Raw genomic sequence first — 24,554 nt, 5'->3', positions numbered from 1 at the left:
CTGGTAAATGTATATCGTTGTCCTTTAACGGTAAAAGCAAACCAGAATTGACTATCTGGGTGTACTGGCACAGAGAAAAATGCATTACTTATGTCAATTACTGAGAAACTATTAGAATTTGGTCTCAGCGAATTTAACAAGGTGTGTGGATCTGGAACACATGGTGCTCTTTTAATCACAGCAGCATTTACTGCCTGCAGATCTTGAATCATTCTCCACTCCACTGAGGGCGGAGCCTTTTTTACAGGAAATATGGGTGTGTTACATGGTGAATCTGGACATGGCACTATTACTCCTGCTGTTAACAAATCCTCTATTACTGGCCTGATTTCTTCAATTGCATCAGGTTTCAATGGATACTGTCTTACACATGGTCTGTATTCTGTTTTTGGTCTTATAACTACAGGTTGTGCATTTTTAATCAGTCCTACGTCTGAAGGACCTGTTGTCCACAATCCTGATGGTACTGAAGAAAGAAGATCATCCTCTTCAGGACTCAACTGAAACACTCAGGATTGTGAAGTGGACACATCAATATGTGTTCCGGCTGTCAGCACTAATGAGACATTAACTGGCACTTTATACAATTTAGGTGATGGACTGAACTCCGTTCGTGGTCCAACTCTGCTCCAATCAGTGGCTGACAAAGCTGTCATGACTGTCAGTCCCAAATCTTGCCATTCTGTCAAATATGGTTTACAAAGTGACACATGTAATGGCATACCTGTGAATCTCAATTTTAAAACATCTTCAGTGGCACCTGTCACTGTTATGACAGCTGTGGAGTTGCCATCATGAATCAAATCTGTCATTGTCAGCTTCACAGGTGAAATGTCTTTCAATTTGTTTTCATAGTCACCATCCGGACCTGGAGGATCTTTATGCCACATTGTGACATGCAGGTCAGGTGGTGACATCTTTTGTTCAGGATGTTTCAGTAGGGCTGTTGCTTGCAAAACGACATCTTTACCCCATCCTGCAGCATCTTCTTCAGAAATGTCAAATGTATAGTAATAGTGGAATGTGGGGTCATCGCTTTCTTCTCTCACCATGTTAACACCACCTGTGCGCTTAACAACTAATTTCCCTTGTTCCACAATTATGGACAAGCCCAATGCAGTCAATCCGTCTCGTCCTAAGAGGTTAACTGGACATTGTGGCATGTTCAGCAATGGCATTGTACACGTCATTCCAAATGGATCTTCCAAGGTTATAGGTTTAGTAATAGGGACGTCTGATGTTTGTCCATTTGCAGAGCGAACCCTGAAGGTTTCGTTGCTTAGTTTATGGACAGGTATGTTGTTATTACATGTGGTTCTACATGCTCCTGTGTCACAAAGAAATATCACCGGTTGTCCATTTACTAACAAAGTCACTTCCGGTTTTGGTACTGGATTTCCCAGTAAGGCACATAAATCCATATCGCACTCAGATTCGCTGTCTGAAGTGGTGCCATGGATTATGGAATCTAGTCATTGTGGATACTGTGGTTGTGGAGGATTATTCCGTTGTGGAATTCTTCCTGCTGTGCCATCAGCAGGTGGATTCGAACAATTTCTAGACATGTGTCCCTCTCTTCCACAGTTCCAACAAATCAGGGGACCACATGGTGGTCCTCCCTGTCTGCGCTGCTGTTGCGGTTGCCATGGTCCTTGACGTTGTGGCTGTCCACCTTGTCTGTTCTGCCATGGCTTTTTGGGGCGTTTCCACTTCTTCTGCTGTCTTAAGTTACCCTGTTGGTAATATATTTCATCATCTCCTTGTGCTACATACACTCCTTTGTCGCTGTTACCTGTCTTTTTCTGCTTTAAGACTTCTTCTGCATGACAACAGTGGGTGTGTGTTTCTTCCAATGTGCCTGTAGGCAGTCCAATCCAATGTTTCTGTATCCAAGCTTTTATATCCTTGTTGGATTGTTGGATCAGAGCGTTTTTCAATTGTTGTTCATACACTGGTGTTCCTGGCATTACGCCACTGTGGACCTTAAATACACTCTCAAATCTGCATCTAAACTCTGTCCATGGCTCTCCTTCTTTCTGAGCTGTCCTGGTAATTTCAGTATAATTTATTTTTGGTCCTACTGCTAAGTCATAATGCTGTGGTTCGTCCTCTACCTGAGGATATAATGATTTTCCAGACGGTCCTGCCGCCTGTTTCTGAGGTTCTTGTGGTTCTTGTTGTACTATTACATCTTCCTCTGCTTTCCCTACTCCTTTCTTTTTCCTCATTTTTTCTAGTCTCCTTTTCTCTGCTTCCTCCTCCCAAAACGCCACTAAATCTGCCCCTATTGCTGTTTTTTTTTTTTTTTTTTTTTTTTCTCATCACCTTTATGTTCCTTTTCTAACCTTTCCTTCAACTTCTGAATACTAGTCAGGTTCAGTCGTCCGTCAAAGTCATGTTTATTTATCCAGGTCTCCAATTTCTTTGTTGCTTTTGGATGTTTTGCTTCCATAAATTTCCAGTCGTCAGTTGATAAATTTTCCTTATTTTTAGACGTCTTACCCCCCATTTTTATTATCCCTTGTTATAATTTGGACTTCAGATGGGGGCACACCTAGGGTGTTCTAAATCTGAAGTTTTCACTTTCTTTGGACGTGACAATTAATTTGCCGTTGTGTGGTTGATTCCTTTCACCTCCCCGTAGGAAGCGGAATCACTTGCCTTCGCTTCCACACACACGGTTGTCACTTACGTTGTCCAAAGTATTACACTCTCACACTTTTATTCTCAAAACCGGTATTACTTCGTATTTAAAACAGAGGAGTCGTACCCTCCTTCCGGAATTTCACTACGTGCGTCCCTCGCAACCGTAGAGGAGTCCGCCCTCCTCGCGGAGTTTAACTGCTTTACATTAACAGACGATTCCACGCCATCGTTTACGGAGTTTAACTGTTTATGTGATCACACTTTTATTCCCTACCGGTACGCGTATATAAACAGAGGAGTCCGCACCCTCCTTCGGAATTTAACTACGTGCGTTCCTCGCCATCGTAGAGGAGTCCGACCTCCTTACAGAGTTTAACTGTGTTTCATTAACAGACGATTCTGTATCATCGCTTGCGGAATTTAACTGTTTATGTGATCTGATCACCACTCACTCAGTACTGTTACAAAGAAATTCTACTCACTGACTCGACTTCCTGTCTGTCTTCTTCGGGAAAATCTCGTCAACCAGACGATGCCACCGGCGGTCGACAATTGCAGACATGATCAATCGATCGGACCTTGGCCAAGGATTTACGTCTGGACTTGGCGACCCCCGCCGGACACCTCCGGTATTGTTGAGATCCCGGACGTAGCCCCCAGTCAATGTTGGGTATTTTCTCCTCCAAACATTCTTAAAACCTTTAACAAGACAAACAGAGTCAAGAACCACCAGTGAGACAGAAAGTCAAATTTATCTCGCGAGGAGTGCAGTCAGGCTGTACACCAAAGCTACACTAAAGTCTGGCCTGCGCTCCTGCTCTTTTATTGGAGAAGCCCTAACCACATCATAAAACTTGTCCTAAGGGTGGGGGGGACAACGCAAGACAAGTTTCTTCCCGTGACATAAACACATACGTCAATAAGTGCAGCTGTAAGGAAAAACAGTTTCTTTCCTTTAATCTTATCGTCGAAGGTCAGCACATCCCGTTCGTTTGTTGCACTTATCATCTGTTCTGCATCTGCCTAGAGTGTCCTGTTCTTCACACTAAGCATCACATATCACAAGGCCATAAATTCACAACGGTCAAAATAACCTCCAGTTCTTTACTCCCAGTTCAGACTGACCCCAGCATGCTAAAACGAAGTTGAATAATATGTGCATTCTCAGGGTTATCTTAAGACTGGTGTAAAACAGCACAATAACGTTTTCATAAGAAAGAAGACAAAGGTACAAATGTTTAACAGTGATAAAAATATATATATATATATAAAATCTTTAACATCATCTATAAAAGCCTGGGAGAGACACCACTACTCTGCCGAGTTATCTGCTTACCTTTCAGGTAAACCAATGTGCCGTACGCACATTCATTGTTTCTGAAGTCTTTGCAGTTGTGACTTATACTTGCAGCTTGTAGCCGAGTTTGTGGAAGTTGGAGGAGTTGGCGTCTCCACTCCTCACTTTTGACTTACTAAGTATAACAGTTGACACTGCACATTCTCCAGTTTTCCTCTTCACTCTGGGAGTATCTGGATTATTTCCTCCAGGAGGATTTCTGTGAGTTACTGACTGTTTGCTGGGTGTACACACACCCACCTTAACCTGTGTTTGTTCCTGCCAGCAGTACCGGGTCTGACAGCTGGAGTGGTGGCCACCAGGGGATTCAGGACTTGGCGGCTCTGGTGTGTTGCAGGTCACCATTGGCGGTGGAACTTCGTGGGTCCCGGCTCTTCTCTGGATAGGCGTCTCCTACCCTCGGGCCTGCCCATGCGTCACCGTTTTTGGATTGACAGACTAAAAGCATATTTGAGTGATTGTGCACATTTGCAAAATAAATTGTATTTATTTGGAATCTCTATTGACTGTTCATTTACGCCCCCTGGCGTGGGTCCGTGCATTCACTTTTCCCAACACTATGAGTCCATAATCAAAATTCTGCTCAACCGAAAATCCAGAAAATTACATGCATGCTAACAGGAAAAACTGTCAAAAAACCTGAAACAAAAAAATACCACAAAACAATGATTTTCGAGGAAATAAAGCCTCCCAGGTCTGTCGGGAGCCACATGGGTCAGAGGTCAAAAAAAGCCAAAGCCCACAAAACAGCAATATTTGCCCTCAAGAGACACACTGGCTAACAATGAACATGGGGATAAAGATCACTAAGGAAAAGCACAAGGAAAGATCACCTTCTACAAACTGCCAGGAAATTCTCACATAACCAAATGAGACAAAGTAGCACTGATGACCTTTAGTGATCAATGCCTGCATCACTGAGGCATGTGGGCGCTAAGCAATGCCGAACCTGAGGAGCTGTCACTAGGGTAAACAAAAAGTTGTGCGTCTAACTCAGGTGAATATCTGTCATTCTGGGCGACTGGGCGTGGACGTCGGGCCTGTGAAAATGCATACCGCCCTCCAAAAGCATGTTATTGTATTAGCATGTTTCTCAGTTGAAAGCTTAACATGAAAGCACATACAACAGGTGGCAGACACGTCTATGGGATACACAGGCAAAACAGTCTTTTTTTGGTTTGATCAATGTTAGGGCCCTGTCCCACTGGCGTTTAGGAGGATTTGCGCATGAAATGAGGAGACAAAAGCTGAGCATCCGCAACAAAGGTGGGCGGAAATGACAAATGTCACGGGGTGGATCAGCGAATACATGAGGAAGAAAAGCGGATATAACACATGAGGGGCACAGCGGCCGTGATGCACTCGCTTCATCCGTGCCCACTCTGTCTGCATGTGCGACATACCATTTGCGACCGTGATGTGGCCGTGCTGGGCACGCGTCATATCTGTTTTGCATGCTGTCCTGGTCCGCCGCCAAGCCGCGCCAACCCGTCAGTTGCGGATATCAGCGGATGACGGGATATGCGGCGCGTTGGTTGGCAGGATTTTTGAGCCACTCAAAAATCCTGCTGCGGACATGCGTGCCTCTGCGGATGATCACAGACGTGTTCGGATGGCAGCCGACTCATACAGGAATGTTACACGGTTATTGCGGTTGTTTGGTGGATGTGGGCCACTTTTGTGCGCATTCCATTCGCAAATCCTCTTAAACGCCAGTGGGACAGGGCCCTTAACCACCGACGGATGACTTCATCCTCATTACATACGCACTCTAAATTGGAGTGGTATTCATTCATTCATTGTCAGCCGTTTATCCAGGTCCGAGTCCCAGTGGCAACAGAGCAAGCAGCTCAGCTCCTCCCTGGATCACCACCTTTTTGTGGTGGAGGGGTTTGGGTGCTCCAATGATCCTGGGAGCTCTGTTTTCTGGAACATTAGCTCCTGGTAGGGCCACCCTTGGCAAATTGGTCCCAGACGAGGGCACAGACAAAGGATGCACTTTATGACCCCATATGACAGACACAAGTCATCCATACATCCATACCTGGGCCTTTTCCAGGTGCCAGGCCTGGGGGGTGGGGGGTGATCTCGCTGGCCGGGTCTGTCACCATGGGACTTGGTCAGGTTCAGCCCGAAGAAACAACACAGTTTCTTCTCAATGTGAGCTCAACACCTGCATGGAGTCTGTAGAGGGTCTGGTACACTGTTCTATTAGCAGTGGACAGGGGGGTGGTAGCATTCATTGTTTTATTTAGTTATTGTCTACACAAGCTAACTGGGAGGGATGAACCCATTCACTTACTCACCTTCATTTTTGCTGCACAAATCTTACACTGTCACCAGTGCATAAGATCACATTTTTATATAGATGACAAAATAACAAATTAAACATAAGGCAATAAGGTGCTGTGTCTTTATGTGCTTCAGACTCCTATCACACCATGACGATTTAGCCAGCATATGCTGAGCATATTAAAAACACTGGCATACATCTCATAATTTAAGGTTAAGTTTTGTATAAGTTAAATGCATGTTGAAGCATGTTGAAACATGCTGCTATACGTTGTAATACGGCAAGTACCTTTATTTTTTTTCAACACATACCAGCACATGACTGATACGTCCTCCATCTATCTGCCTGTTCTGAACTAGACTAAAAAGCCTATACTATTTACTATTTATTGTATGTGTTGCACTCCACGTAACAATACCCATCTTATAATACTAATGGTCCTTAATTAACATACACTCTTACACTGTGACATCAGATCCACTGCACTTCTGTGTGTTTCTACCTCAGTTTTTCTTGTTGCTTGTTTTATTTTTATTTGTATGCTTTTGAGGTACCTGGCTGCTATGACAACTGAAATTTCCCTTTGGGTATGTATGTATGTATGTATGTATCTATCTATCTATCTATCTAGTCTGTCTGTCTGTCACACATGGAGTAAATATAAAGTCTTAATCTTAACCTGTTCATTTCCATCAGATTCATCATCACAGCCTGATGAAACTGTATCCACATAAAGCGTCCTGATTTTGGAAAATGATGTCTGAAAATACTTTAATTCCTTGTCGTGCCTGAAGAAATGTAGAGTTTTAGAAGAAGTCCCTCTGTGTTTGTCTGCTCTCAGTGCGTTTCTCACCTTGAATGAGAGAACGCTGGCATTTGTGCCACAACAAGATAACTAGCTTATTTTAAAAGTTGAAAGAGTCACAGCGCCTCATTCATTCACAACAGCATTTATCACAGACATTAGTTGATTCTTAAGCAGTTTGCATGCGATGAAAATAAATCCCATGATTCAACAAGACAAAAATAAAATAAAAATTTAAAAAGGTTAAATTACTCTGTTTGGCCTCTGTGTGGAGAAGAGATGCCGCACAACAATGTATGCGTGCTCAATGATGTGCTTGTCAATATTTTTATTGTCAATATTTATATGTACACTGCCTGCCAAACAAAAGGGTTCTGCTGGCTGTGGAAACACAAGCCAAGCCAGACTTAACTGTTCCGACCCACACCAAATTGTGCTGTACCGACCCGGGCCGCTGTGTGGAAACGGGTCTGTCAGCATATGCTGACTAAATGGTCAAAGTGTGACAACTGCATTAACGGATTTGAAGTATCCAGCATATTCGGTGCAGTTTTTATATGTCAGCATACACTCACTAAATCATCAAGGTGTGACAGGGCCCTCAGTAACTAGGCACATTTGCTCAAATTAAATACTTAAGTACTTATATATAAACTTCAAAGTCTTTGTACTATGCTTGAGTATATCTTTTTTCTGCTGCGTGATACTTATAGAGGCAACATTATTTACATTTCAGAGAGCCCTGACAGATCTGCAGATATTATACAAATAATGAATGTTTATGAGTTCAATTTTATGAATGTTTCATGAGGTGAAAGCTGGAACATACCATTCAACAAGGCGAAGCCAAGCTGAATGGTATGTTCCAGCTTTCACCGAATTAAATATTCGCTCCATTGAAAGAATGTAAAAACATTCATTATTTGTTTTATATAATGGCTAAAATGGATCCTTGTTATTTGATATTATATTAATTTATAAACAACAGAAAATGGACTTACATTTTGGTGTTCCACTGATGGTAAAGTCCAACACAAACTTTAAATTGGAGTTCAAAGTGTGACGTGTTGTCCAGTGATGCTGTGCACTGACTTCGTACTTCAAAAAAAAAAAAAAGACTTTGTGTGGTTACTCAGTCCAGCAAAAAAAATCACGTCAGCTTTTCATCCGAACAGCTCTTCATGCCTCCAGATGGCTTACAGCGGAGTAGGGTTTTTTTGTGTGTGTGTGTGTGTGTTAGAAGAACTAGCACCGTCAATTAGCTTGTTCAAATTGTTGTTCGTCAGCAACAAAAACATCGCCATGTTTGTTTTAAAACTAAATGCCGTCCCACTAGTGTGAGCATATGCACGGTGTGTGAGCACGCGCTGGTGGTGGTGGAAGCGTGCTCTTCTTTAAGTCTTCTTTTTCTTTCGGCTGCTCCCATTGGGGATTGCCACAGCGGAAGCGTGTAATGGTACCAAATGTATGGAACCAAATTGCACTCTAAAAAGAACCAACCAAAAAGATAAACAAAGGAAAAAGAACTCTTACCCTACAAACTCTTGGTGTTGTAAGAGGCAATGGATAAATCAACCATATGCACTTATTCTGATTGATGTTTGTACATTTCTTTGTGTCCAGGGGAATGCTTCCTGTGTATGGTGGATGTGGTGCCGGTGAAAAATGAAGAAGGTGTAGTGATTATGTTCATCCTGAACTTTGAAGTCATGACAGAAGAAACACTTCAAGATCACAAACGGGACCTGAACCACCTCCTGCCCACCTGGCTTGTCACGGGTACCTGCTATTTCAACGTTTGTCTTATGTTTTATTTTGTTTTTCCCACTAGCTTTATAATGCTGCAAGAATTTAATTTTACAAATCTCAGGAGCAACATGAGAGTGTAAAATTTCATTCCTTTTCAGATGTTGTGCAGTCAAATTATAGAGTATAGTTTGATTTGAGCATGTTTTATAAGTAACCAGCTGAAAAGATGCCATATTATAACCTCCTTCATGTCATGGTGGACAGGTTCTGCTGACAGATACTGCACAAGTGTTTTGCCTTCATGCTAATCAAGTGGATATTCTCCCAGATCTTTGTATTGCTCCACTCACTTGTTGCCTGTTTATGGCTGAAGAAGGACTGAAACCCTGCACTAATTACATTTTTACACAGATTTCAGTGTTGAGATGCTGTCTTTTTTTCTGATGAATGAATCTTAATTAATGGTATACGAGGTCTATTAGAAAAGTATCCGACCTTATTATTTTTTTCAAAAACCATATGGATTTGAATCACGTGTGATTACATCAGACATGCTTGAACCCTCGTGGGCATGCGAGAGTTTTTTCACGCCTGTCGGTTACGTCATTCGCCTGTGGGCAGTCTTTGAGTGAGGAGTCGCCCACCCTCTCGTCGATTTTTTCATTGTTTAGGAATGGCTCAGAGACTGCTGCTTTGTTTGATCAAAATTTTTTCAAAACTGTAAGGCACAACTGAGTGGACACCATTCGATAAATTCAGCTGGTTTTCGGTAAAAATTTTAACGGCTGATGAGAGATTTTGGTCTGGTAGTGTCGCTGTAAGGACGGCCCATGGCACCTGACGGCGATCTGCGCTTTGAGGCGGCAGCGTCTCGCCATTTCAAGTTGAAAACTTCCACATTTCAGGCTCTGTTGACCCAGTAAGTTGTCAGAGAACAGAGAACTTTCAGAAGAAGTCGGCATGAGGAGTTTATTCGGACATTCCATTGTTAACGGACATTTTGTAATGAAAGAATGTGCGGGCAGAGTCGCATGTCGGGCCGGACCCGACCGCGGGGGGTCGCGACAGGAAAAACACCTCCGTTGGAAACCTTAACGGGCAAGTTGGAACATGCCCAAGCTGTTAAAAATTTCTCAGTTACTCACTTGTTGAAAGCCATCAAAAGCCGCTTGAATTTTACAAATGGTTTTCAACACAGAGGTGTTTTTCCTGTCGCGGCGCACACAGATTTGCCAAGTCGTCACGGAAACGACTCGGCGAATTTGCGCGCACATCTTTCATTAAAAAATGTCCTTAAACAGTGGAATGTCCGCATAAAGTCCTCATGCCGGCCTCTTCTGAATCTTCTCTGTTCTCTCACGACGTCCTGGGTGAATTAAGCCTTAAATTAGGATGTTTTCAGGTCGAAACAGGCTGACGACGGCGCCTGGAAGCGCTGCGCGACGTCCCGCTCCGTGGGAAGTCCTTACACAGACAGAAACACCCCATAATCTCTCATCAGCCGTTAAACTTTTCACCGAAAACCAGCTAAATTTCTCGAATAGTGTCCACTTGGATATTCCTCACAGGTCCAGAAAAAATTTTGATAAAGCAACGCGCGCCGTCTCGAGCAGCGTGTGAAACAAAGGAATTCAGCCGAGAGGGCGGGACCACATCTCACTCAAGGCCTGCCCACAGGAAAATGACGTCACCGACACGTGAAAAAACTCACGCATGCGCACGAGGGTTCAAGCATGATTGGTGTAATCGCACGTCATTCAAATCCATATAGTTAAAAAAATAAATAAAAGTGTCGGTTTCTTATCTAATAGACCTCATATATAATTTATTTAAAAAACATTCAAATCGCAAGGCAAACAAAGCAGAAATTCTAAGGCATTTAGAAACACAAAACCAGTGAGCAAAAAACAAAAAAACAAAAAAAAAAAAAAAATGAAAACAACAACAAAAAAACTAATAATAAAAAACTTCACTCATGAAAGGCTTTTTATTACATAAAAATACAGTTGTATGTAAAACTTTGGGCACCCCTGATTATTTCCATGATTTTTCTTTATAAATCGTTGGTTGTTTGGATTAGCAAATTCAGTTAAATATATCATATAGCTGACAAACACAGTGATATTTGAGAAATGAAATGAAGTTTATAGGATTTACAGAAAGTGTGCAATAATTCATTAAACACAATTAGACAGGTGTATAAATTTGGGCACCCCAACAGAAAAAAAAAATGCATCAATATTTAGTAGATCCCCTTTTTGCAGAAATAACAGCCTCTAAATGCTTCCTATAGCTTCCAATGAGAGTCTGGATTCTGGTTGAAGGTATTTTGGACCTTTTTTTTTTTTTTTTTTTTTTTACAAAACATCTTAGGTTTGCTGTTTTTTTAGCATGGACAGCCCGCTTAAAATCACACCACAGTTTTTCAATAATATTCAGGTCTGGGGACTTTTTATGGCCATTCCAGAACATTGTACTTGTTCCTCTGCATGAATGCCTTAATAGATTTTGAGCAGTGTGAAGGGTCATTGTCTTGTTGAAAGATCCAGCCCCGGCACAACTTCAACTTTGTCACTGATTCTTGAACATTGTTCTCAAGAATCTGCTGATACTGACTGGAATACATGTGACCCTCAACTTTAACAAGATTCCCAGTGCCTGCACTGGCCACACAGCCACACAGCATGATGGAACCATGTCCACATTTTACTGTAGGTAGCAAGTGTTTTTCTTGGAATGTTGTGTTGTTTTTCAGCCATGCATACCGCCCCTTGTTATGTCCAAAGAACTCAGTTTTAATTTCATCACTCCAGGTGTTTAGAGGCTCCGATGTTGCCACTCATTAGAAGAGATGCAAAGAGGGGAAACATTTGCAAATGGACCCTTTCTCATGATTGGATTCACATGTGTAAGAATGTCAAGTGTCAATGAGCTTATTAAATCAATTTTGTGTTCCAATAATTTGTGCAAAATGTATTCAAATCAATAAAACAAGGGTGCCCAAATTTATGCACCTGCCTAATTTTATTTAAATAATTATTGCACATTTTATGTTAATACTAGAAACTTCATTTGACTTCTCAAATATCAGTGTGTTCATCTGCTATATGATATATTTAAATGAAATTTCTTATCCAGACAACCAAGGCTCTGCCCTCTTGACCTAGTGGGGGTCAAGGGGGCAGAGCTCCCTGAAGCTATAGGGTTTTACACCTCTAAAATATTATTGGCAAACCATATTTTAATCCATTTTGAGTGGTTTTGGATGCATTGAAAGCAAGAACAATAGACAAAAATATATATTTATGTTGTAAATTTGTAATATCAAAGTTGCAAAGTCTAAGTTAATAAAATAAATAACATTGGAAAGTAGATTCTTGAGAACAATGTTCATGAATCAGTGATCAAGTTGAAGCTGTGCCGGGGCTGGATCTTTCAACAACACAACAAACCTAAACACTGCTCATTCATGCAGATGAACAAGTATAACATTCTGGAATGGCCATCTCAGTCCCCAGACCTAAATGTTATTGAAAATCTGTGGTATGATTTTCTGTCCATGCTCAGAAACCAGCAAACCTGAGATGTTTTGTCAAGAAGAATGGGCCAAAATACCTTCAACCAGAATCCAGAGTCTCATTGGAAGCTACTGGAAGCATTTAGAGGCTGTTATTTCTGCAAAAAGAGGCTCTACTAAATATTGATGCATTCTTTTTTTCTGTTGGGGTGCCCAAATTTATGCACCTGTCTAATTGTGTTTAATGAATTGTTGCACACTTTCTGTAAATCCTATAAACTTCATTTCACTTCTCAGATATCACTGTGTTTGTCTGCTATATGATATACTCTATTTAACTGAAACTGCTGATCCAACCAACCAATGATTTATAAAGGAAAATCACTGAAATCATCAGGGGTGCCCAAACCTTTACATCCATATATATATATAACGCCCCTTAACGCCTATTGTCGCATATATGCTACAATATTTGACTCAAATATGCAACATATCAAATTGACCAGTATGCCTGTTGTCGCAAATTTGCAACATACTATTATTATTATAACATTATAACATAAATTATTACCAAAATACCAAAATTACAATTTATTTTTTGTGCAAAAGTGAAATTAATAATCTCAACATTGTTTACCATCTACTTAAAGGCAAAAACACACACAAAACATTTTTTACAGCTATATAAATTCAGGCGTTAAGGGGATACATGCATATATATATATATATATATATATATATATATATATATATATATATATATATATATATATATATATATATATATATAGTGTGTAAAATATGTATTGAACACGTCAACCTTTTTCTCAGTAAATATAACTTAAAGGCTCTTTTAACATGAAATTTTCACCAGGTGTCAGTAATAACCCAAGTAATTCACACATGCAAAGCAGTGTAACCATAGATGTCCATAAATTATGTGTAAGAATGTGAAATGACATAAGGAAAAAGTTTCAAATGCCTGAAGAAAGAGAGATGCAAAAATGCATGGAAAGCCCAGACACCAGCTGAAATCTATCCTGCCTATTTGTAAGTGCAAATTAATATTAGCTGGTCCAGTCCAAACTGTTGGCCTATGAAAACCTATGATGATGATGATTTCCTCAGTTGTTTTTTTTTTCCCAATCACCCATCTCACTTTGTGTTTTGAAATTTCCTTTTGGAGATCAAGACTGTCTTGTGAACACTATCTCCTCACTTTTTCCTCTGTCATCTTGTATGTGTGATCCCCCTCTGGTGATGAGTTACAGTTGTATGCAAAAGTTTGGGCACCCTTGATAATTTTTATGATTTTCCTTTATAAATCATTTGTGGTCTGGATCAGAAATTTCAATTAATTATATCATATAGCAGGCAAACACACTGATTTGAGAAGTGAAATGAAATTTCTAGTATTTACAGAAAGTATGCAATAATTATCCATCCATCCATCCATCCATCCATTTTCTTCCGCTTTATCCGGAGTCGGGTCGTGGGGGCAGCAGCTCCAGCAAAGCCGCCCAGACCTCCCGATCCACACACACCTCCCCCAGCTCCTCCGGGGGAACCCCAAGGCATTCCCAAGCCAGCCAAGAGATGTAGTCCCTCCAGCGTGTCCTGGGTCTTCCCTGGGGCCTCCTCCCAATGGGACGTGCCCGGAACACCTCTCCAGCGAGGCGTCCAGGGGGCAACCGGAAAAGATGCCCGAGCCACCTCAACTGACTCCTTTCGACGTGGAGGAGCAGCGGCTCGACTCCAAGCTCCTCCCGAGTAATGTATAATAGAAAATGTCCCATTTATGAAAGAATAATGCTTAAACTGTTCCTCAGTAAAATAATTACAAAGATGATTTCTGTTTTCAAGAAAAAAAAAACCCAGTCTGGATCAGTATTATTTTCTATGTTATGAAATCTGTGTTCGACCTCATCAAAAACTTGTAAATTGAGCTCCCATGCAGAAGTAAATTGTAAAGAGTCAATTATCATTATAAAAGAAATATAATCCACAGACCAAGAGATGCACTTAAATAAATTCCAACTTCATGATATGAATCTAAACATGATATATAATTCCTCAAAATATGTCCTATAACAAAAAATGAAAAAAAACAACAAAAAAAAAACACTCCAAGCTAACAACAACCAAATTATTTAACAGACTCAACAATCACTTAAAATGATCCAAGTCCAAAAGCTCTCTTATCAACATTTGCCTCCTCCAGCGTCCCATTTAATTTAATCCACACTTTGTATTTTCTGGTCCAGGTTGCTTGTAATTTTTTTTGCTTTTGCAAGGCTCTTGCTTGTCTGGCTATCTCTGCATTTTTCTTTGTCAAATGTTCGTTTGCATACACATCTGTCCCTCGTAACGTTTTTGTTTGTCAAAGCAACTCATTCTTGAACTTCCTGTTTGCAGACCGAATAATAATGGCAGGTTTAGGCTTATTATCTTTTCTTAGTAATGAGTGGCAGTCTGCGATGTTACTATTGTTAATGTGGATGTCCTTTGAAGAAAAAAAATTATGACTTGATGATCCAGAGAATGAATTTTTTCCTGCAAATCCTCGTTGACACTGGCACCATTACCAATGGCAACAGCCCTCGCGTATGACCGATGTTTTATATTTAGTCCTGTTACAATTACATCCTCCATTCTAATCTATTGCTCGAGTTCATCCAAACGATTTTCCAGTATTCTGATTTTATTGTCCTTCTCTTGCATTTGCTTTCTGAGGTCTCAAACCTCCTTCAATAAACCAAGCAATTCGGATTGTTGTTTTACTACTCCACTGAGTTCATCAGACATGAAGTTCAAGGAGTGTTTGATTTCGTCCAGGTCTTCTCCTCTTATGGCTTTTTTTTGGCATAATGAATTAATAAAAATAAAAAAAAAACCTTACCCCTGTGAGTAGTTACCGAGAAGGGCCCGTCCCGACATTTAGCCGCTGGTGGGCCTGGAGGCTAAACGGGTCTGGTCCGACGCACGGCAGCTGTGCCGATAGCCCCGGAGGAAATCTGCTGGAATCTGGTCACAGCCCAATAGTAGCTGGGCCGCCGCTAAAGCTCGGACGTAGCTGGAGCCCGGTCCCAGCTCGATACTAGTCGCCGGCGCTGGAGCCTGACCTCGGCCCGACTGTAGTAAACCGCTGCTGAAACTCCAGCCTGGCCTGGTGTTCGACCATCGGTGGAGCCTGATCCCGGCCTGACTGTAGCACGCCAATGCTAAAGCTCCGGCCTAGCCCGGTGATGTTCGGCTGTCAGAGGGGCCTAATCCCAGCCTGATTATAGCACGCCGACACTGGGGCCTGATCCCGGCCCAGTGATGTTTGATTGCCACAGGAGCCTAGTCATGGCCCGGTGATGTCCGAACAGCGCAGGAGCCTGGTCACGGCCTATGGTGGCTAGCCACCACTGTTAGCTTAGTGTTAGATCGCTGCTCCTCTCCTGCGTTAGCTTGCTGCTCTGTGACACTTCTCAGACCCAGAATGTTGGAGAGGTGGGTTGTACACACTCCACTCAAAGGCCCAGTCGAGAAGCAGACCTAAGTCCTTCTTGCTTTGAGGCAACAATGCAAACCACCTGAAGATGTATTTTTTTCTATGATTTTGAAATGCAATGGTAATACTTGACCATTGAGTCGGGAGGAGGTTGTTTCATAATGTCAGACAAAATTAGCACATTTGGAGTTTTGGCATATGTCGCAAACATCTTAAATGAGCTATGTCAGGTCTAATTGGTCTCTGAAAACATACAGAACTGTGGGACTTTGTGCATGTTAAACAATCTTTAGCTTGTCTTCTAGTCTGTAAAAGTCTCCTTGGACACCAGTAGGACACCAGTCTAACACAGGTTACTTTCCCAACTAAGGCTAATACCCATTTACAGCTGGGTGGATTGAGATAATACAGAAGAAGTGTCTTGTCCAAGAACAGATACAGGTGATGTAAGTGGGAATCGAACTCAGGACAATTAGTAGCTCAACTCCTTATCTACTGACCAACCAGCTACAGCACTTGATGTCCTATTCAGAAAATTTGCAAAAATGTTAGTTGTGTGTGATTAAAAAGGTACAACCTACAATAAATAAGCTATGAAAAGAAATTAATAAAACTTTAAGTAAATTTAAATTTAGAGTTTCTGTATATTAGAAACTAATTTGAAATATGTTATTTTTATTCTTGATATATACAACATCAACAGACATTCACTTTCTCTTCAGAATCACCTTCCTTATTTTACCTACTCCCCTGCAGTCATGCGATTTCCTTTTCCACTTTAATATGGGAACTTCACGTTTTTGTGCCATCTTTTCTGTAATTATACATGTGCTTTTTGTACTTACACTCATTTTTTACCCTCTTAGGTCGTCCACGAGGCTTTAAGTTGCGCCTTCCTCTCCTGCGCTCCCTGTCAAACAGCAAGGTGTCTCTGGCTGACGCCGAAGCGGGTCACATTCCCACTGCTAAGGCCTTGCCACTGTGTCCAAACCGTCACAGTCAAGAGTCCCTAGGCCTGGGGGAGTTCTTACCTCTTCCCCCTTTACCACCAGAACACCAGGAGCACATCTGTGGCAGCAGGTAGCTCCTTTGAGTTAGGACCAATACAGATTGGTATGCACGGGCTTATTTTTAAATGCTGTTTATGTGGAACATTTGTGAACTGCCCTCGAATGCTCGAGGAATTTGGAGATCAGTTTTGGGAGTGGCAACTCTCTCATGCAATTCTTTGATGCAGTAATAAATACTGTATTCTGCCAGAAGTATATTCCCCTGCTTTGATGTGAGAACATTTTTGCTAATTTTGTCAACTGCAATTAAAATCATTTAGATGTTTGATTTCTTTATGAAAGTCACCAACTTTTAGACCCTCAAAATCTGATGTGATGGCAAAAGTGGTTAAATGGTGTAAAAACAAATGTCATAGATTTTGCTAAATTAATCTATTGATGTTTCCATTTTACTGAGAGCAAGTCACACGTGCTACCAAAGTCTAAATTATTGTTTTGGCCCAGAGGTGGAGCATTAATATTACTTCTACTGTTTGTAATAATACTTATACAACTAATGCAAATATTATTAATAGTATTACCAACACAGCAGGTTGACTGTAAAACACTAAATTATTCCGTTCCACATTTCCATCTAAGACGATTGAGAGGTTCACTATTATGTTTGTTTTTGCCAACATCTCAGGATTATATAGTTCATAGTTATTTTTCTGCCACTGTCACTTTTCTTAACCACTGTCATAACAAATTTTAGCCATATCAGTTTCTGTCTACCTCTTGGTCTTTCATATTTACCGTATTCGCCTGCCAGAGCACCCAGGGCTGATTTTATGCCAAATAAAAAATAAATCACAAATAACTCAGCTGTTTGTGTCTATTTTTGTCCTTTTCTAATTCATTACGTGTTCCTTTTAATTTAATTTCGGGTGGGTGCTAAACCAACTTTCTTAAAAAAAATGGGTGGGCTGATACAAATACGGTATTTTCTTATGCTGCCGTTCCTGGTGTTTTTCCAGGCAACCTCAGCAGATGCGGCAAATAATGCAATGATGATACGCACATCCAAAGCACATAAAAAGGCATGCAGGACCAAAAAAAAAAATCAAAGATTAAAACCAAATGATCTGCACAGCCACAGCGCTCCCAGACAGAAAAATTTTTATTTAACAGAAAATGAATGTAACGTTATCTGGGAGCGCTGTGGCTGTGTGGATCATTTGGTTTTTCTCCTCAACCTTAGCAGATGCCCCATCATTGAAATCTTCTCTTTTTGTGTTCTTACTCCTGTGTTTCTTTACTTGTTTCCTAAAGCTGAATATTTGAGATATTCTTGGCAACCTGATATCCAAGATCTTTTTCATGATATTCTTTCTGATGACATGCGAATAGTTCAAATCCAAAAGTATTCTTTTTTTCGTGAGCATTTTTTTCTATTTTCTTTTTTTCTTTTTTTTTCTCATTTGGGTTTTAAATAAGCTGCCTCCATGGGTCGTAGTGAAATGTCCCTGTGCTTCCCAGCTGCCTTGGAGACAACCTTTGCAATAATGATGACAATAATAACTTTGCCCCATCTTGTTTTTCACCCCAGTTCAGCTGCACAGGATTGGTCACAAGACCACCAGGAGGACCAGTGTACCTTACTGGGGTCTGAGCCTTCTGTACCTCCTTCTGCATCTTCACACCAAGGTGCACAGTTGGTGGGTCCAATCACCCAGTCATCACCCCGCATAGCATCACAGCACCGCCTCAGCCTCAATCCAGACGCCTCTGGCTCCAACTGCTCCTTGTCTCACAGTCGCTCACGGGAGAGCTTCCACAGCATGCGCCGTGCCTCCTCTGTAGATGAGATTGAGGCCATGCGGCCTGAGTGGGACCGGAAGAACCGCAGGTCGAGTGTCCGGCCGGGCAGCACTGGTAAGAGAGAGGGAGAGATAAGGTGGGAAAACATGATGGTTTACATCTTCATCTGTGATTTTCATAACACTGTCTGCATAATTGCAGGTGCAGTGAACAGCAAATCAAACATACTGAACTCCACGTCAGACTCGGATCTCATGCGCTATCGCGCTATCTCAAAGATCCCTCACATCACGCTCAACTTTGTGGATTTCAAACCTGATCCCCTCATCGCCCTGCCTACCGGAGATATGGACATCATAGCGCCGTGCAAACTCATTGATCGGACACACAACGTGACAGAAAAAGTCACACAGGTAAGGCAAGAGTTCACATGTACACGTGGAGGTGCAGTGTGTGCAGGAAAAGAGGCTGTGTTTGTGGTACGTGTCATTGTCACATAGAGTTTATTTGAATCACACTGATCCATTACGGTATTATACAGAATAACGATGCTACTGGACTGAATAACGTATGGAATTGGCTGTTTGTGCTTTGTTTTGTTAGAATGAAGTGAAAGTGTGAAAACATCTACCATTGTTTAACTAAAGCCCTATTCGGAGGGGATTAAGCCTGGGTCCTACCGAATAATGAAGGATGAAGAAGGAGCCACGCATGGGCGTGTCAGCGATTATTCGAATAATGACCCACGTTTTCATCTATCACGCATCCGCTATGAAGGTGCCTCTATGTGCCTCTCTGTATGCCGCATGTGCCACTTAGCAGCCTCTAGTGAGCCACAACCGATCTGTCATTAGAGCCTCGAATGGCTCGGATCAGCCACACTAAGCCATGCAGTGCTGTGATAGTGCCATGATAACGCTATGTTGGCACACGTTTATGGGTTTGGTCCAAACCTCCAGCCCTCCCACACCAGGTCCCTTTAAAATATGGGTTTTCAATTCACAGATTCACAGCAACATTTAAAGATGTCACATTTTTTTTAAATGCAGTCCAAAAATAGATGCTCTAGTACAGTCCCGCGATTGTGCGCTGTGCGCCAGGCTGCTGTCCACCTGTATTGCACCAGACCAGCTAGAACTGAACCACGGGTTCCTGGAGAGCTGCCTCTGTGGTCCTCGCTGGCTCCACAGCTCACTGGCTTTATTTCTTCTGCGGCTTAAACACACACACCATAATCGCACTATAAACTTTGTGTTCGTCCGTTTATTCTGCAAAATCGCTCTTTTGCACGCACTGCTGTTCCATTCCTGGACAGCTGCCTCTGTACTCAGTCTCACTGGCTTAAAATCCATCCGTGGCTTGCTGGCTTTATTTTTTCCCTGACTTTAAACACAGACATTTTTACACTGTGATCACTTTTAATTTTGTGTTTGTTCGTTTATTTCTGCAAAAGCGCTCTTTTGTGCGCAGTGCCATTCTGGATACAGAATGAGGTTGCAGCTTTATTATATACACCTGTGGATCATTTAAAAAAAAAAAATTATATATATATATATCTTTATTTCTTCTGCAGCTTACAAGTCACCATGATACAACTTTTACCTTTGTGTTGTCTTCAAAATCGGTCTTTTGCACGCTCTCCTCTTGTGTTGCTGCACAGCTCTGCTCTGCTTTTAGCGGCTTCACTGGAGTTATTATCTTCCATGGCTTTAAACACACATCCACTTTCACGCAGTCACCCGAATTTTAACTTTGTGTTCGTCCAATATTGACTGAAAATCCACTCTTTTGTGAGCTGGCGTTCTGCCTAAATGCTCGTTTGAAGCGTGATGATGAGTCACTGCCTCAGTGCGCACACGCAGCAGAGCTCATGTGATCCATTAATTCCAGAAGTGATTAGAGATGTTTTCAGCATCCAAGGTTTGACAGAAAATGATTAATCTGCTACAAAATAATTATTTTATATAGAGTCCAGTGCACAGAGCAGGTGGAACTGTGTGCGTAAGAGAAGAGCCGCTCCAAAAATAGCCTCTCAGGTCCTGCCTCAGTGCACACACACACAGGGGAGCTCATGTGATCCATTAACAAGATATTAAATCAACATACTTTTACATACAACAGACATCAACATACAACAGACATACTTTTACAGCTTGGAACTGTTTTATCAAGCTATAAAAAACATTAAAAATAGTTACCTTAAGCTGTTCAAAATACATTCCACATGGAGCAGGAAAGAGAGGAAAAAAAAAGCGTCCAGATGAAACAGTCCTCTGTGATTCCAGAAGTGATTAGAGGTGTTTTCAGTATCCAAGGTTTGGCAGAAAATGATTAATCTGCTACAAAATAATTATTTTATATAGAGTCCAGCGCACAGAGCAGGTGGAATTGTGTGCGCAAGAGGAGAGCCGCTCCAAAAATAGCCTCTCAGGTCCTGCGAAGCTGCCAGTCACACGGATAATGGACTTTTAGCAGACTCGTACGCGCCACGCAAATGCCTCTAAGCCGTCGCAGTAACTCGTACACAAACTGCGCCACGCTGTTGTTGCTAAATTTTAAACTTCTTGAAATTAGCGCCACGCTCAGAGAGGAGCCTCGTTAACTGAAGATAATGCGTCTAAGAGCCACTCAGAGCCATGATACTCCCACAATAGTTGAAGAAACCCTCTCGTAGCAAAGAAAACATGCTGCGTGGCTCCTTCTTCATCCTTCATTATTCGGTGGGACCCTGGTTGAATTATATGGGGAAGTGGAGTAATGTAATTATTCAGAGGTTCTTATTGATTTTAATCACATCTGAATGTTGCCACTTCAGTCATTGTTACAATTTGCATGTTCCTGTGTCAGTAACAATTCTGCTGACTTTTAGCATCTGCAAAACAGTTCATAGGAAGTAGAGCCAATCTGCTCTGTGTAAGGCTGGTCCCGTCAGATCTCAGAAGCAAAGCAGTACTTGGATGGGAGACATCCTTGGAACACCAGCGACTGTGTGTTACTCTGGGTTACAATGGAGTTGCGTCAGGAAGGGCATCTTAGATAAAACTTGTGTCAAATACCAATGCGGATCTGTCTGTATCCTCTGTGGCGACTCCAAACAAAATGGGAGAAGCCAAAATGACAACAACTCTCAATAATCCCATGCAAATAGACATATCTGTAAATATTCCATCAAATTTTGCATAAATTGAGTTTTCTATGGTTCTTCTGAAGTATGGAGGTGCCTGAAGAGGTATCTTGTACCTGCATGCCTGAACTATCGCATTCATGTTAGCTCCTTCACCATTTGCAATGGGTCGATGAAGCTTCATAAAGCAAATGAAGCATTCACCTTATATTGAGTTAAGTGTCAATCTCTCAAAGCACAGGACATTTGGTCAAATTGAGATAAGTCAGGGAATATATGCTAGTGTCACATTTCTTGAAAGTAACCACATATCTGCTACAGCCAGGTGAAGCGTGAGCATCACCTTGGCTTTCTTCAACCACTCAACACTCAGGCACCTAAGGACGAGATCACAGAAAGACAAAACACGCCATGTGGCCAAAATGTATATAGTGACACTTTTTCACAATGCAAGTGACATTTGGTGCATGATGACAGTGACAGCAGGGTTAAACTTCAGCTTGGACAGAGTGCACATGCACACAACCTATAAATATGTGGACAGTAAATGTTCATAATGTGTTAAGATAGATAAATGATAATCATGATGATGACGATACCTCATCTTGTGATCAACACCATGTACTGGTCATGTGATTGCCTAGAAAACAATACAAGCTTCAGCAGAAACTACAATCTGTACTCAAGCTTCAGCGCCTCAACATCAAATTGGCCATAGTCAAAGCAGCGTTCCCCCAAAACTGAAATTAGGCATTAACATTGTGCCCGAGAATAGTTGTGCACCTTATTGTCTTTGGTTGGTGGCCAGGTTTTCCCAGCTGTGAGTAGCAGCGTGTGTTTTTTTTTTTTTTTTTTTTTTTTTGAGGGGTGACAGTAGAAAAACCAAGTAGCCACTCCCATCTTTGATTTGTATGAGCGAAACAGCAGACAACGGCACAAAGCTCCCTCATGGTACATTGTGTCCTAAAGAGGAAGTGCCAAATTTTGAGTCCACAGTGAAACAGGAAATGTCGAATATTGAACACTTCCTGGATTGACAATAGATGAGATCTTGTGAAATCTTACTGGAATTCAGTGGCAAGTTGACATTGAAACAGGAAGTGCCAAATTTTGAGCCCACCATGAAACAGGAAATGTCAAATGTTGAACACATCGTGGAGCTACAGAAAAGGATATTAACCTGTTTTTCATTATGTTGTTTTTGCACTGCTATGTTTATCCTCTGTAAGGTTTATGTGTAAATTTTTGTCTCAATTAAAAACAAAGAAAATAAAATTTAAAAAAAAGAGAAAGAGGAGAGCTTGCATGAATCGAGGAGATATCATGGGAATTCAGTGCACAGTCGACACTGAAACAGGAAATGCTAAATGTTGAGCCAACATTGAATCCGGGAATGTTAAAGTGAGAGGCAGCGCTCAACTTGACAGCACGAGGTGAGTCAGTGACTATTCAGTATGTAAAATGCATGAAGGATTTTAGCCATGAAAGTGCTGCCCAGAAGAATTTACTGAAAATAAAGTGTGAAGGACCTAAATGAGATGGTGAGGACTTTCCAGGCATGTGAGACATAAATAAAGAAAAATGCTTAAAATGGAGGGGGGTTAAGAGGGCTGTAGTTAGGGGGTCTGGGGGGCTTCGCCCAGAAGCATTTACTGACAAAAAGTCTGAAGGACCTAAATGACATGATGACATGTCGAAGAGCTTTGCTCGTTCATATCTGCGACATATACAAATTACTGAGATTTCTTATCCACTGTGAATCGTCCACAAATGTTCCAGACATCTTGTGGTAAAATTACATTACTCCACCTGCCCATGTAAAACTAATCCTGTCTAAGAAGGGATTCATCATCAAGATTCACTTAGCTCCTGCTAAGTTGTACAGTCTGCTGTAATCAGAGCTTTGTCCCTCAGGCGATGATGTTTGCAGCACCAGCTTCACTGAATGGTAATGAGATTGAGATTGATTCAGTTTTGATGAGATGATCGAGGGCGAGTGTGGCAGCATTCCAAATACTGATAACTGAATTGGGGAGAACTAAAGAAAGGGCATAGTGGATGTGTCGTGAAGCAGTAAGTCCTTGTGTTCACACTCTCCTCAGTTTTCCTCCTCCGTCAGGACAGTAGTGACTTTCTCACAGGATGTAAGCGCCTCACCTCCATCACTCTAATTACACTTTAATATAATAAGCGTCTTCTCTCACTAGACTTAAAGTGCAAAAAAAACTGAGGCTCTGGGTAAAGTATAGAGTATGATAAAGTGGCAAACGTAACAAATGTCGCCTGTGATTCAGAGCTTTCAGAGTGACGATTGAGAAAACAAACTGTCCCTGGAGTTGGAAATTTCATTGTGAAAAATGATGTATGTCAGGCTGTGCTGAAACTCCACCACCTGTGTTATGTCATCGCAACGGCTGAAAAAGCACTTGTCAAAGTAATTCACTTCAGCAGAGACAGGAGAGGAGACCATATGGGACATTTCAGGAGGAAGGAAAGAAGGAAAATGTGCTTTGGCTTTATTGTTTAACCTGGATACTGTACTTGATCTGCTGCTGGTAAAATTATACATACATATATCTTTAACCTGTTGGTTTGTTGGGGATGGAAGTTTTTTCCTGCATAGATTGTTGAACTGAATAGGGTGTTGCCTTTTTTTAATCACAGTGCAAAGAATTTCATCTTCTTAAGAACCTACTGTAGTTACCAACATTCCAACATGAAGCAGTATTCTGCTTTGTTCTGAGTTTTGCTGCATCT

At 41.5% G+C, this 24,554-nt stretch overlaps 1 protein-coding gene across 1 annotated transcript in view; it reads left to right on the top strand.

Annotated features, from left to right (window-relative positions):
• Positions 1–24,554, top strand: part of kcnh2b (potassium voltage-gated channel, subfamily H (eag-related), member 2b) — a 1,340,040-nt gene that overhangs the window by 734,633 nt on the left and 580,853 nt on the right. The window contains exons 3-6 of the mRNA XM_034172191.1: positions 8,725–8,880; positions 16,730–16,943; positions 18,462–18,787; positions 18,875–19,086. Of these exons, the coding sequence (XP_034028082.1) occupies positions 8,725–8,880; positions 16,730–16,943; positions 18,462–18,787; positions 18,875–19,086 (908 nt within the window). The remainder of the gene's footprint in view (positions 1–8,724; positions 8,881–16,729; positions 16,944–18,461; positions 18,788–18,874; positions 19,087–24,554) is intronic.

Source organism: Thalassophryne amazonica, chromosome 1 (genome assembly GCF_902500255.1).
Source record: "Thalassophryne amazonica chromosome 1, fThaAma1.1, whole genome shotgun sequence".
NCBI lineage: Eukaryota > Metazoa > Chordata > Actinopteri > Batrachoidiformes > Batrachoididae > Thalassophryne > Thalassophryne amazonica.
This window is presented reverse-complemented; position numbering and strand designations above follow the sequence as displayed.